The 14019-nt window shown below is 43.3% G+C and overlaps 4 protein-coding genes and 1 long non-coding RNA gene across 9 annotated transcripts in view; 3 read left to right on the top strand and 2 right to left on the bottom strand.

Annotated features, from left to right (window-relative positions):
- Positions 1–1123: 1123 nt before the first annotated feature.
- Positions 1124–1977, top strand: LOC120896013. Its single transcript, XM_040299797.1, has 2 exons — positions 1124–1687; positions 1752–1977. The coding sequence occupies exons 1-2, from the start codon at positions 1130–1132 to the stop codon at positions 1899–1901; spliced, it is 708 nt and encodes a 235-aa protein (XP_040155731.1). The 5' UTR covers positions 1124–1129; the 3' UTR covers positions 1902–1977.
- Positions 1978–2419: 442 nt separating this feature from the next.
- LOC120895902 lies at positions 2420–3322 on the top strand. Its single transcript, XR_005738388.1, has 2 exons — positions 2420–2833; positions 2943–3322. It is a non-coding gene; the product is annotated as an uncharacterized LOC120895902 (long non-coding RNA).
- A 676-nt stretch (positions 3323–3998) lies between these two features.
- LOC120894885 lies at positions 3999–5246 on the top strand. Its single transcript, XM_040297741.1, has 2 exons — positions 3999–4740; positions 4803–5246. The coding sequence occupies exons 1-2, from the start codon at positions 4330–4332 to the stop codon at positions 4938–4940; spliced, it is 549 nt and encodes a 182-aa protein (XP_040153675.1). The 5' UTR covers positions 3999–4329; the 3' UTR covers positions 4941–5246.
- Positions 5172–6396, bottom strand: LOC120894884. The gene is made up of 3 exons (XM_040297739.1): positions 5944–6396; positions 5491–5865; positions 5172–5386 (listed from the first exon to the last, which is right to left on the bottom strand). Exons 1-3 carry the CDS (start codon positions 6190–6192, stop codon positions 5276–5278), a joined length of 735 nt encoding a protein of 244 aa, XP_040153673.1. The 5' UTR covers positions 6193–6396; the 3' UTR covers positions 5172–5275.
- Positions 6397–10434: 4038 nt separating this feature from the next.
- Positions 10435–14019, bottom strand: part of LOC120896454 (furin-like protease 1, isoforms 1/1-X/2) — a 141471-nt gene continuing 137886 nt past the window's right edge. For 4 of the 5 annotated variants that reach the window (XM_040300584.1, XM_040300583.1, XM_040300582.1 and 1 more), the window contains one exon: positions 10435–11606. In XM_040300584.1, the coding sequence (XP_040156518.1) occupies positions 10696–11606 (911 nt within the window). In that variant the 3' untranslated portion in view covers positions 10435–10695. The remainder of the gene's footprint in view (positions 11607–14019) is intronic. The other variant, XM_040300581.1, reaches the window with a different exon arrangement.

Here is a 14019-nt window from a genome sequence, read left to right as displayed (position 1 = left end):
AGTTGGAATTTGATTGTATTTACAGGGTTTTCCAAGGTGTTTCGGTTGCTTTCCATAGTCTTTTTATGGCTCGTTAGAACGGTTTATTGGGCGAATCTCAGAATTTTTTGGGACAATTGTATTGATGCCAGTACATTGTGGGAACGATCCAAAAATATATTGGAAACGATTACTACATCGTAAGGTAACCAACGAATAAGTCGTGGAATATACTACATCGTTTTTTTCTTTGAATTCAAAATATTCATCACTAATTTAATTCTTAAAACGCATTCCTGTCGAGCACATTATTTCATGATTGACGATACTCATCGACACGCCTCTTCGGGATCGGTAATTAGCAGTGAGATAATGTACCCACCACAAGAGGGTAGACATTTTATTTTGCAAACATTCCACCCCGCTAACCAATGAGTCGTTTGCTGATAACGCGTATGCTACTCTTTTTCTCCTTTACTTACTCTTTCTGCACGGAATCGCCACACAGTCTGGCGCACGCAAAAAAAGAGTTCACTTCTTATCACTGCAAGGCTTGACCAGCGCAACCAGTAGCAACGGCGAGTACCAGAAGACACTCGATTGGTGAACCAAAATTTGTCAAACACAATCAGCCACTCGCCACTGTCCATTCATTCTTTGCCCGACCGTCGATGAACGAACAATCCATCCCGGCGTCGTGTCGTGCCTGATTCCCCGTTATCGTTGACCAGCGTTGACGGTTGACTTGCGCGGCAACACAAGCGAAGAACCGTTCGGCGTAGTGCGCGGAAGGAGTGAGTGCCCATATAGGTTGCCTATGTTGTCACCGATGGATCCGACGGTAAACAGTACCGGCGGGTCGAGTGCCTGTGCCGACTACAGGAAGAAGCGCATCAAGAACGTGCAAAAGCTGGAGCTGGTGCGGTTAATGAAGGCCAACTTTCTGTTCATCCGCGGCAAGCATGCCGTTGCGCGCAGTGAGAAGAGTCGGGCCGACGTTTGGAAGGTGATTACCGGCCGGCTGAACAGTTTGGGGCCACCGGTCCAGTCGGCCGAAGCGTGGCAACGAGTGAGTGTGATCGATTTAAAAATAAAATTTTGTATGCGAAACTAACGCAAAATCCGATCCAATTACCAGCGCTGGAATGATATGCGATCGGCTACGAAGAGCAAGATGGCCAAAATTCAGAACTACGTGCGCGAGCACGGTGAGGACTGCCCGTACAAGCTGAACCTGGTGGAGCGGCTCATCTGGGACACGTTCAGCGTGAAGCCGGAGGAGTACATGAAGGATCTGAACATGAAGCTGTGGCGCGAGAAGCAGCAAAAGTGTGCCGGACCGTCGGTCGGTGACAGTGTGTCCTCCTGCTCGTCCCAGCTGTCGGCCGAGCAGAGCTTCGACATGGGATGGAATCAGGTGGGGACGACCGTGCACGACACTGGTGCCACCGGGTGGAGCTCCGCGTCGTTCGCTTCCATGGGCAGGGAGGGCGGTGTGATGGAGGACACGAATCGAACGGCCCCTTTCTATCCTACTTCCAGCACTGGCCAGCCGGATCAAAGCTTCGGACCACCGGCACAGCCGATGGAAATGGACTATGCGGGATATTCGGGAGCATCCACAAGCAGCAACGTAACGCACCTCAGAAGCTTGGAATCAACGACTCAGTGGCCATCTACGGGCTCAGCTTCCGAGGACCAGTCAAAGGTAATCCTTTACAAGTCAAATGTCCAGTTTCAGCAAGTGATCGTTTGGTTTCTCTCCTCTTCAGCTAATCCCGAGTGGATCGACTGATCTCGTGCCCGGCAGCAAGGTGTTGCGAGAGTTGAACAAACTGTTCGATCTGGTGCTGAAACAAAATGAAGAAATTCTGGCCTTGCTAAGGCAACCCGCAGGCAATGAGCAGGAGAACCGTGTGTGATGGAAAACAGTTCATGAAGAGTTCCTTAACAATAGTAAACTATGATTGTAAAGAGTGTCTAAAGTTAAAATATATAACAAACAGTAAAACGTATACATCAGCAGTTTGATCAGTTTTCAATTGCATGGCCCTTACCTTAGTATAACAGTTTGTGAGCCTCTACCACCAATGGAACATGACATCGAACATGAAAAATGTATGGAATTTGACAGGTTCAAGATGACGTTTCTCTTATTTGTTCGAAATGTCGGACGATACATCTCCATATAACTCTTTTCCTTTGTTCGAGTCTGATATCTTGTTCGATTGGTGCCAGCACGCCGCCTAAATGTTATAGTGCAAGCGAATTGGGTTATGTACATCTACAGGTAAGTAAGTACACTCATGTGGTGGTCAACTGTCAACGCACTAGATCAAATACTACAAAATGACCAGAAAAGTAGGCCGAAAAAAGGCTTCCGTTTAGTTGAGGGGGGGGGGGGACAAAAGTGTCCGCCACTAATCGGTTGTAATTTAATAATTGTCACATCGCTACCGCCATTCACTGCGCCGCTGCTGATAATTGCTAACTAGTTGTACCGCCGTCGGCACATTCGTTTTGTTCGTTTTCGGTACTTGATAGTGAGGCCGGTTTTGTGGCTGAACGATGAAGGACTGGAGGAGCTGTGGTCGTGTAGTTTTTAATTAAAATCTCAACGGACGCTGACAAACCAGCGATAAGTGATTTGGAGTGATAGAGTGTTTGTTTTCGTTGTAAAACAATTTCAGGTCACAAATAGAGTGTCGGCTAGAGCTGTGGCGTCTTTGAAGTGTCGGCTGCCGCTTTAGTTAATCACGTTTGTTTGGAACATTTTTTTTATTATTGAATATATAGTCAACACAACGGATGAAGCAATCGATGCTGCTGCAGAAGAAATTGGGCGCATGTTGAGGTAGAGTAAGGATGCACACGCTCACAATAGGTTCGATAGGCTGTGGCACCATTAGCAGTTTATTATGGTTCACTTTTTTTCTGAAAAGTGTGTGTTTTTTTAACTGCAGGTACATTCAGACGATTTTCTTCGACTTGTAAGAAATGGTCATCGAGTTAAGTTTGGCTGTAAACACTTCCTACAATCACAAAAAAAAAACAGAACGTCACCCGTTTCGCGTCGTATCAAAAACCGGGCAGATGTAATCGAAACATCCGGCCAATTCTCTCTCATATGTCTCACCGTGCGGAACGAGGATTAGCTAACCGCGAAAGGATTTGACAGAGATTCGAACCGTGTCAATCGTGTCCGGTGGCGGGGCCATTCCAGCTGGCAGACTGGTTCGAATGAGGATGGAAGTTATTTTCGTCCGCTTTTTCGTGGCTATAAATGGGCACTGGATAGATGTCTGGTGCAGTGAAATAAATCATGAAACTGTCAATCAAGGCATGAACCGAAAACATCGCTAATTTTACAAAGGATGGTAAACAAACTCATTGCCATCCTAGTTCACATTGGATTATGAAAAAAGGTCATTCGTTACCATAGGCACCGCTGTGTTGGCCATGTTGCTCACATGGATCGCGACGATACACCTGGTAAAGTTCTGTGAAGTCGTCCACAAAGATATAAGGAGCGTAGTAGGCCCAATTTGGGATGGAGATAACTAAAACACATCTGCCATTTGGACCGAAAAACTGTTCGAATGATGAAGGCTTATTTCTTTAAAAAAAAAACCATGCGACACATCCGTAAGTACCCTACTCTCGAGTTTAATGTGGTTTGTTATACAGTAATGATTTTAAAGGCTATAAATAGTTTCACTCAACGACAAATTGGCGCCATACGAACTAAACGAAAGTTATAGGGCGTTACATCGCATACAGCTAGCAAACGATCCGATTAGCAAGTTAATTAAGCGTACATTTCGTTCTGCAAGAGCTTGTGCAATAATCTGCAATGCTGTTGATGCAGTTTGCTGCAAGATGACTCTGCATGAAACTCACGATCCGTTGTGGTTTGATAGATACGCCTGCTTACGCGACAGGGAATCGATCGGTTCACTGGCTTCGATAGTATAGCCGTTATCATAGGGGCGCGATGGCTAAAAAAAACTGCGCTTGCAGAAGGGAAAACATCACCCAATGAGACATCCTGGCTAGATGGATTGAAACGATCCGGGACTGATTGCCATCCGGATCAGGCAACAGTGAATGGGGACAACCAAGTCACAAGAGTGCTTGCTACTGGCTGTGCTGCTGCTCGTCCATTATCGGAGTATTGTGTTATCACTTAAGTCATGCGTATCGGAAGAGCGGATGACACCGGTGACGTAGGACGAACCGAATGTTCTTCGGGGACTTAATCTACGAGCTGACACACTGAAATTGATTTAATTTCGTCGGTTAGTCGTACTCGGGCAGCGATTGGACGAGGTTCACGGTTGTGTTCTACCAATGAGCTGGCATAGTGGCGAAGATTCTGGTACTGCGATGAACTACGCCTCGTATGGTGTTGGATCGTCGTCAGTGAGTGCGTTGAAGCCAGTGCAAAGTTCTCGAATGGATTCGACACAAGACACACAAGAACAGTACCAACTGCTCCATGAGGATGAGTGGCCTACGAGTAGTTTCTCAAACGCTACTAGCTACAGCAAACCCTCAATGGACATTCAGCTGCTGAACGACGATCACGAAAAGGCGATCCTGCGTGATCTGTGCAAATCGGGTGGATCGGAAAGTACACCATTGACCACGTTTAGCTACATCAGTGAGTACATCTGCTCGAACAACATCGACATTTGGCCGGGAGAAATAGCGAGCTCGTCCGAGGCGAGTGCTAAGCAGGAGTTGGACCACGGAGAACAGGTTCGTCCCAAGAGGGCTAATGGTCGAATTCAATCTATTTAATGTTATTCCAATTCTTTTAGCGTTTACCCATTTCCGGATGCATTCATCAGCAAGTGTACATGAGATGCAAACGTGTGCTGGAGTCGATCATTGTAAGGAACGAACAGATTTTAGCCATGCTGCGTCAAAAATCTTGTCAGAAGGATAGTATCAAGTAGACGACGTAATCAGGCATTTTTTTAGGTTAAGTTTAGCCAAGTAGCCTCTAGAGATGAACGGATCACGTTTTTATAAGGATTCCCCTGTGTGCTACTGTGTCTGCAGTGACAGTAACATGGTTTATAATGCTGTTAGTGGTGACATATAGCTTCAAACATCATAAAGTTCAAAACAGACTATAAATAAGCTGAATGAGTATGAGGCTGACTTCTGGCGAATATCTTGGAGTTTGTTCTGGAGTCGCGGAAAGTAATAAATGTTCGGCGTTGGACTGGAAATGGACTAAAGTGTCAGTACTTTATTTGAGTATTATTGTTATTGTTGGTGTTACTCATTAAAAGTGATGCACCAAGTAAGATATCTGTTCTTGTTGATCTTGTACTTGGCGTAACAATTTGTAAAGATCTTCCAACGATGATCTACACTCTGCGGAAGAGTCGAGTATCTGGAAAAGCATAAAACGTGACTTATTAGAAATAAATCAGGAATTCTCAAACAGCTTATTTTCAAAAAAGTTTCGAAGAAGAAGCATAGCTTTGTAGATTATACCTGTGCAGTGCGTAGAATGTTGGATTTTTTCCCATCTTCGATAAAAGTCAACTTGTTTAACATTGAATTATTCAGCTGAGAGTGGGCTGAGGAAATCTGGAGGCTTGTAGCAGAGTTCTGTTTGTCATACTCGTTTTTAGATGGATTGGAGCAAATGTTCGATGACCGGCAACTTCCGTCAAATGTAACAGATTTGCTAGCAGAATCGTTTGAGAGTAATTGAATCGGCTTGGCCGGATTAGCACACAACGTGCTCCAGATTTGCCGCTCTAGCGAGGTCAGTCTGTAAGGACACAATTCTTCGCCATTTTCCCCAACAAAGCTCTGTATCTTGTGCATCTTTTGCTTGGTAGTGGATCGCATATCGTTCCATCGCTGCAAATTAAGGGAACAGAAACATCATAAACAGATTGATTTAAGGGCACAATAACACGAAGATCCAAAGATACTCACTTTCTGCCACACTTCAGTCGAATGCATCGGTGGTCCCAAGCTGTTCAAGCGGGCGGTGATCATTCTCCACACTTCTGCACGGCTCAGCTCACCCCTAACCACGGCATGTTTGCGCTCGATAAAGAGAAAGTTTGCTTTCATCAATCGTACCAGCTCCTGTTTCTGTACACTGTTAACACGCTGCCTAGACCTCTCGTTATCAGACGTAGGTGCCAACTGTTTCATTACTAAGTTCACCGGAGATGACATTGTTAAACCACTAATCTGATAAGCCTGAGCACACGAGAGACAATACAATTCCCAATTTCCACCTACGTCGACTAAGCGAAGGGTTGTTGTGCAACCGTATGGATGGCAGCGCGTAGAAACGATCCTCCTCTTCTGCCTTTGGCAAAGATTCTGAACGGAATGGTTAATCAAGGCAAGAGGGCAATGGATTTTTGTTCATGGTGAAAGTAGGTTTAAAAATTTAACACACCAATCTTCTACACACGATCGATGGATATGTTCATCTTACTTCGACGTGCTGCCATCAGCTGCAGTTCAAGTCTCAATACGCATGGTTTGGTTTTTGTGCGGAAAACATTTGTAAAAGAATAAAAGAAAATGCCCTTTTTTCACTCAATACAAACCGGCTTTCAGAGCAAAAAAGACAAACAAATCTCGTACTACACTGCATACAAAGTAAATGCAATACCATTATCTCACTTTTATTTTCGGCTAACTGGCATGTTAGCATTCTTTTGCTCTGATTTCCAAAAAGTATCTCCCGATTCCATTAATCATCTCGCTCTATGGCAGATAATAGCTATAAAAGGCGGCTTTACTGCTTTGAAACACACTAAAACAAAACAAAACTAAAAGCTTACAGATCAAGAGGTCCAAAGTGAACCCCAAGCGCATTGTGGTTTATTTTTAATTGAATAAAGGTTCTCCGAACCGCTCATTCCATGAGCCGTGACAGGTTCAGTGTTGCATGGATTTTTTTTTCACATTAGGTGTTTCGGACAAATCTGTGCAAAAATTGAAAACCCACCATGATACAGCATGAAATCGGCTAAATGAAGCGACATTGTGCGTGTTTTTGCTGCATGTAAGCACGTATGCCACGCGTGGCCATATCGGGGCAAAAAATAGCGAATGATACTCGTAGTATCAAGGAGTGGAGCAACTCAAATCAAACCCATGCGAAATATGCACTGCAAATGACAGCTAAACAGATTAGCTAGGAAAGTTCAGTTCATATGGCCCGTCGCAAAATTCAATCCGGCCGGCAAACATTTCAATCCATTGTACTCTTTCAACTTGATTTAAAGTAATATGGAATGACGGACTAATCATTAGACACTACCTCACTTACTGCACCTGTCGATAAGCGCAGCAAAACTCTTATCTCCGCTATCTGATTTGAAAAGAGTTATCTGGACGTGGAGTGAACGCGCCCACGGTCTGTCCCAGCCTTTTTCGATTTTTGTATGACTTCGTCAGTTTTGGACTGGTAGTGGGCGTTAATGTGTTAACCTCTCTTACACATATCCTCCACACTTATACCTACCACTTTTGGAAATAGCTCGATATTTAACGATTCTTAGTATTGCAATTCTCGAAATGATCACGATTTCTTATCGGGTACAAAAAGGAAATTGTTCGTTATGCGAGATTATACTCGTTAAGAGGGGTATTCGTAGAGCATTTAGATTTGGTCGTTATGCGAGAAATTCGTTATAAGGGGTACTCGTTATGAGGGGTTTCACTGTATATATAGCTAAATGGGTATGGTTGACTTCTGGCGAATATGTTGGAGTTTATTCTGGAGTCAAGGAAGCTAATAAATGTTCGTTGTCAACTAAAGTGGCAGTATTATTGGGTAACTCAGTGCTTTATTTAGTCTCATAATCGTTAATGTTGATGTTACTCCTTGCTTTAAAAGTGATGTATCAAGAAAGATATTTGTTCCTGCTGATCTTGTACTTGGCGTAACAATTTGTGAAGGTCTTCCAACGATGATCTACAATCTGCAGAAGAGTCTGGTATCTGGAAAGGCGCAAAACATATTTTATTAGAAAACAAACGGAATTCCTCGGAATAGTTTATTTCTAACCAAGCTTCCAAAAATAAGCAAAGCTTTGAAGACTATACCTCTGTTATCCGTGGACTTTTGTATTTTTTCCGACTTTCGATAGAAATTAACTTGTTTGATTCATTATTCAGCTGAGAATGGGTTGAACAATTCTTGAGGATTGTAACAGAGTTCTGCATGTCATACTCGTTTTTAGACGGATTGGAGCAAATGTTCGATGACCCGCAACATCCGTCAAATGTAACAGATTTGCTGGCAGAATCGTTTGAGAGTAATTGAATCGGCTTGGCCGGATTAGCACACAACGTGCTTCAGATTTGTCGCTCTAGCGAGGTCAGTCTGTAAGGACACTCTTCACCATTTTTCCCTATAAAGTTCTGTTTTAAGTGCATCTTTTGCCTGGTAGTGGATCGCATATCGTTCCATCGCTGTAAATTAACGGAACATAAACGTCACATACACTTGATTTAAGGGCAAAATAACACGAAAACTCAAAGATACTCACTTTCTGCCACACTTCAGTAGAAAGCATCGGTGGTCCCAAGCTGTTTAGGCGGTTGGTGATCATTCTCCACACTTCTGCACGGCTCAGTTCACCCCTAACCACGGCATGTTTGCGCTCGATAAAGCGAAAGTTGGCTTTCAGCAATCGTACCAGCTCCTGTTTCTGTACACTGTTAACACGCTTTATAGACTTCTTATTATCAGACGTAGGTTCCAACTGTTTCATTACTAATTTTACTGGAGATGACATTATTGAATCACTAGTCTGGTACGCATGAGACAACACGAGAGATAATACAAGAAGCACGCGTTATAGTTCCCGATTCCCAATCACCACGAATAAGCGAAAAGATGTTGTTTTATTGATGACAGGTCGAACAAACGAACCCCTGCCTTTGGTGATGGTTCTGAACGGAATGGCAATGCAATCCAAAAGCAATGGAATATTTGTTTAATGTGAAAGCAGGTTCAAACAAAGTAATGCACCATTTACGTTGCTCATCAACTGCAGTTGCGGCTTTAAGACGCATTACTTAGTGTATGTGCGGAAAACATATCCAGAAGAAGAAAAGAAAATGCACATTTTTACTCAAAACAAACCGAAAAGCAAATATATTATTATCAGGCTGCTGCCAGACACATAAAAAATATACCGTAACGAAATAATTTGAGACCGCTGCCAGACATACCGAAAAATCCACCGAAATATTAAAATAACGCTTGTTATTTTAAACAAAAAATACTCGAACTGTATTGATATACGTGTTAAATTGTTGGCTGGCACGTGGAGTAGAGCGAAATCGGTAGACCGAAAAAGAAGCATTACAATGTGTTACAGGGTTTTCCAGGAGTGCTCATAGCTGTGGGACACTTTATTGACTCTTACTTACGGGTAATGAACTCAATGTAGGTCTCTATAGCACCCTTGTTGGACAAATCGAATAGGAATTTCCAAGCAGTCTGTCCAAAAAGGGTCCAATTTCCATCATATGAAGTGCACTTCCCGTAAGAAAGAGTCAAGGAAGTGTACCACAACTATGAGAACTCCTGGAAAACCCTGTTCGTTACGGTGATTTTTCGGTGTCTGGCAGTGGGCTCAGAAAGCAGACAAACAGACAAACACATCCCGCCAAACTTCACTGCAATCTTGCATACCAGCCAAATTCAATACCATTATCTCACTTTAGTTTTTGCCTAATTGGCAACTTCACATTCTGTTGCTCTGCTTCCCAGACAGTGTCTCATAACTTCATAAACCATGCCGCTTTATTGCTTATAATAGCTGTAAATAGCGCATGAATTGTCCTAAAGACGGCTTTGAAACACACTAGACCACAACTAAAAGCTAACAGATCAAGAGATAAACAAATCAAGCGTTTTGTTTGTTTATGTTTCATTTTTATTTTTAATTGCGGTTCCCAGACGGTTCCCAGACGCTCATTCCATGAACCATGAAAGGTTCAGTTTGCAATGAAATTTGTCAACAACATTGAAAACACGCTATGATGTAGTCGCCAAATCGGCTGAATAAAGCGTTATTGCGTATTTTCTTTTCTTTTGAATATGAGCATGAATGTTGTGCGTGGTGTTGGGGCAAAAAATAGCAAATGATACTCGTAGTATCAAAGAGTGGAGCAATTCAAATCAAATCCATGTCAAACGCATCAAATCTATAGCACAAATAGAAATTAAACTGTCCACTTACCTCTACCATTCATGTAAATTAAGCCTTTGTTTCCTAATGCTTCCTAAAATAGTATGTATTTGCTTCCTAAAATAGTGTAATTCTAGCGACACTAACGAATACTTCGAGCCTTTACCAACTTCGAATACTTGGCTGTGGCAAACAACACGCGCGTTTTCTTTTCTCAACTTCTTTTCATTCCCTCTAGAGCTTCAGGCACGTGTCCTATTCATAAGATAGTTGGATCACTTTTATTGCTTCCGTCACGTCTTCTTTAAAATAAAACAAAAGGAAAATAAAAAGGAAATACACTCTCCTGATTTCCTGAGCTGCCCACCACAACTTCACAGATTCACTAGTTTAACACTTGTTAGTGACATTTGCACTACATACATGACTATTGTTATTACTTCCAGAATGTGTGTGTGTGTGTGTGTGTGTGTGTGTGTGTGTGTGTGTGTGTGTGTGTGGCGCACACTCCTCTTTATCGCTTGTTGGCCGTTGGGGCGACTGTTTGTGTGGTGGAAACGGGCAACAGATCGCCCTCATCGTCCCCGCTGCTTGCACTTTCATCGTCCCCGTACATCTCGTACTCCTCCTCGTCCTCCTCCTCCTGCTCATTGGTGTGCACCCGGTCGTACCGAATGCTGGTCAGTCCACTGCCCGTGCCACCGTCGCCCCCGTCACCGACGAATGCCAGGTGCCCCGGCCCGGACATCTCGCCAATGCCGGGCGAACCGTGGAAGCAGTGCACCCACAGCACGTAAATTGCCACGAACGCGACCAAAAGCACCCCGGCGAGAAACACCACCGGCGGAAGGTAGCGGTAGATGGGGGCCAACCCGGAGGACGATGCGGTGCCTGGTGGCGGGTGCTCGATATTGTTCGGGTCGGGTGCTTTCACTCGACCTGCGCTGCCATTGTTCGGGCCAGCCACCGGCAACGGTTGGCCCGGGTGCTTGTCGTTGATTGACACACAAATGCGACTTTCGCCACCGGATGCAATTGGTTGGAAGCGGAAGGCGGCCTGACATTCGAGACAGTCGGTCGCTTGCGGTCCGGTACACTTCAGGCAGGTCGTATGGCACTGGAGACACTGGGGCGAGCCCACTGGGTTGGTGGTGTGTGCCACTGACCGTTGGGATGCTTCAGCAGAAGAAGCACCGTTCATCAACGCCGCCGCGACCACATGTTGCTCTTGGCGACGACGACGACGACGCCGCAACGATGACGGTGACAGTGGCCGCTGACCGTTGATCGCTATTTCATCGATGTCCGCTCGGTGGGATGCTGCTGTGCCGTTCGCTTCCGATGCAAGCGGTGCCGACGGGTACGTCCCCGGGGGACATTGAATATAGCAGCGGCCTTTGTAGTGGTACGCGGTTGATTTGCATTCTGTAGGGAAGGAGAGAGATGGGAAACGAGAGAGAGAGAAGCGCGTTAGCAACTGGGCAACAGGGTTGTGTCGTGTTTTGAAGGTAATGATGAACCCCCAGAGTATTAGCTAAAGGGTAGCTGTACATGCAGAAACTATAATCGTTCTAAAGAGTGTGGGAGGAATATATTTTACAAAACTATAGGCGTGAGAGTAATGCAAACCACCGTTAGAAAACTAAACCTTAATAGTTTGAAACAAGCTAAAACGCTAAATTACAGAAGCATGCAGCAATGTTTAGTATGTCTTACGGTATGTCTCACAAAATAGCAAAGTTAAAATTGATAAAAATGGATAACTAAATGTTAAATATAAATTAAACACATGCTTAGGAATGTAAGGAAATGTAAACAGAACTAAGTAATATGTTAAATGATTAAATAATCTATCCCACAAACTCGCTTAAACGATAACGATAAAATACATCTTAACTTAAATGTTAATGAAACTCAGAAGACAAGTAAGGTTCAATCAATAAATAAAGTAGAGTAACAAAAAGAGGGAGAAACAAGAAAAATGAAACAAATCTTAACAAACTCAAACAAACCAGAACATAGTAAAACTCATACTCTATCAATTTGGTTTAACATAGTGAGTAGTGAATGTATTTGTTTGTGCGTTTATGTTCAGTTTTTGTTGATGTGTGTATCTTTTTTATCTTCGTGTTCTTTTCCACGTTTTAAAGATTCTTAACCATTATTTATAACATTTTTGTTTGCTTTTGCTGTTTAGTCCGATGTTTGTGTGTGTGTGATGTGTGTTAAAGCTATGTAACGCAGTTGCATTCCGGTTATACATACACAAAACAGGTACAACACAACGAAAGGTACAGATGGTAAATGGATGTTGGGAGGAAACAAAATCTTAATCGTACCAGATAAGATAATAGTATAATAACAAAACAAGCTTCTACACACTACATTCCCATACATAGTAGCATAGAATAACGACATAAGAGAGTAGATAGTAAACGGGTATGAAGAACGTAACCTTTTGTTTGCAGATTGAATTCGTCCGCAGCGTTTTTGGCGTGCCCCAGAGTGTGTGTGTGTGGCGGCATCATCTCCTTCTGTTCTGGCGCTTATCGTCCTACTCGAGATAACGCCATTTCCTAATCTCAGGCCTGTGAAAAAGCGAAAAAATATCCCCCGCACGACGGAGCCCCTGTTGGCCTGTTGTTCTCCGTGTGGTTGCGCTCCTTCCTGCTAGCAGTGTGTTCTCTCGTCATTCATTCATTGTGTTCGCTTGTGTTCGCTTTCGCGTTAATTTTGTATCATTTGCGAATTATTGTTTCGCAATAATTTATTTTCCTTTTTCTTTTAATAGTTGTTGTTTCGTTCTGTTTTGTATTGTTTTTTTTTTGTTTCGTTTGTTTCGCTATCCATCGAACCATCTACACACATTTTTGTTTCTTCTTCGTTACGTTTGCCGTATCTTTTGCGTTCAAACTCTCTTCTGCGCACCGAGAAACGCAGCACCGTCTGTGCTGCGCTTGTTGTTCTAATTTTATAGTTTTATGTGTTTTGCTTTGTGTTTGTGTTTGCGTGTTTTAAATCATTACATTCGCACCATGGACACCATGGATGGGGAAGCCACCCTCGTACTGTACTGCTCCTTTTGTCCATTTTGAGCCACTCTCACCCCAAAAAAACAGGCTCCTTCATGCTTTATGCGCGACTTCCGCACATCATCGGCGTATGAAGTAGCGCATTACAAAGAAAACCATTACATTCCTCCACTTTTGCGAACCAGTGTAGGAGCTTAAGTCTTAAAAGTAGAAATATTTTGCGCCTTTAGACGTTTGCTTCGCGTTTTACACCTATCTAGATTTGAATTTAGAGTTAATTGTGTGTGTGTCTGTGTTTTTTAATTCTTTTACTTTTGCAGTCATCTAACCCACCCATTCTGCCCGCAACTTGTGGCCATTTTATGCGATTTCAACGTACTACATTGTCTGTGACTGTGAGTGCGTTTGTTTGAAGGATTCCGTTAATAGGCATCCGCGAATAACGATTCCTTTTTTCGGAATCTTCTTTTATCGTTTGGAATTTTTATCGGTTTGCGCTTTAATTTTCATCATTGCCTAATTTCGTTTTAAAAAGTTCACAATTTGTTAGTCTCTTCCTAGCCTTCGTTTGGTTGGTTCCTAATTAAATTCTAACGTTTTGCGTCGCATCATGTGTTTGCTTTTTCGCTATGTACGAAGCTGCGGGATTTTTCCTTTTTTTGTTTAACTACCTTTTTACTGTGTGTACTTTTAAACTGCTGCCAGCGCCAGAGAGCAGCGCGTGTGTGTGTGTTTTGTTCGTAATGTTTCGAAATGATCACATGTTTATCTCTCTGCCTCTTTAGGCTGCTGCGTTTAATGAGGGA

Source organism: Anopheles arabiensis, chromosome 2, assembly GCF_016920715.1.
Source record: "Anopheles arabiensis isolate DONGOLA chromosome 2, AaraD3, whole genome shotgun sequence".
Classification (NCBI taxonomy): domain Eukaryota; kingdom Metazoa; phylum Arthropoda; class Insecta; order Diptera; family Culicidae; genus Anopheles; species Anopheles arabiensis.
The sequence above is the reverse complement of the archived record's forward strand: the minus strand, read 5'-3'. Positions and strand labels throughout refer to the sequence as shown.

Bases quoted from the DNA above. Each gene is read 5' to 3' on its own strand.
- LOC120894884 (XM_040297739.1), bottom strand. From the start codon at position 6,192: ATGTCATCTCCGGTGAACTTAGTAATGAAACAGTTGGCACCTACGTCT. The intron at 5,866-5,943 runs GTGAGTATCTTT...CTTAATTTGCAG, and splicing joins CGACTGAAGTGTGGCAGAAA to CGATGGAACGATATGCGATC. The intron at 5,387-5,490 runs GTATAATCTACA...ATGCTTTTCCAG, and splicing joins ACATTCTACGCACTGCACAG to ATACTCGACTCTTCCGCAGA.
- LOC120894885 (XM_040297741.1), top strand. From the start codon at position 4,330: ATGAGCTGGCATAGTGGCGAAGATTCTGGTACTGCGATGAACTACGCC. The intron at 4,741-4,802 runs GTTCGTCCCAAG...CAATTCTTTTAG, and splicing joins AGTTGGACCACGGAGAACAG to CGTTTACCCATTTCCGGATG.
- LOC120896013 (XM_040299797.1), top strand. From the start codon at position 1,130: ATGCGATCGGCTACGAAGAGCAAGATGGCCAAAATTCAGAACTACGTG. The intron at 1,688-1,751 runs GTAATCCTTTAC...TCTCCTCTTCAG, and splicing joins CTTCCGAGGACCAGTCAAAG to CTAATCCCGAGTGGATCGAC.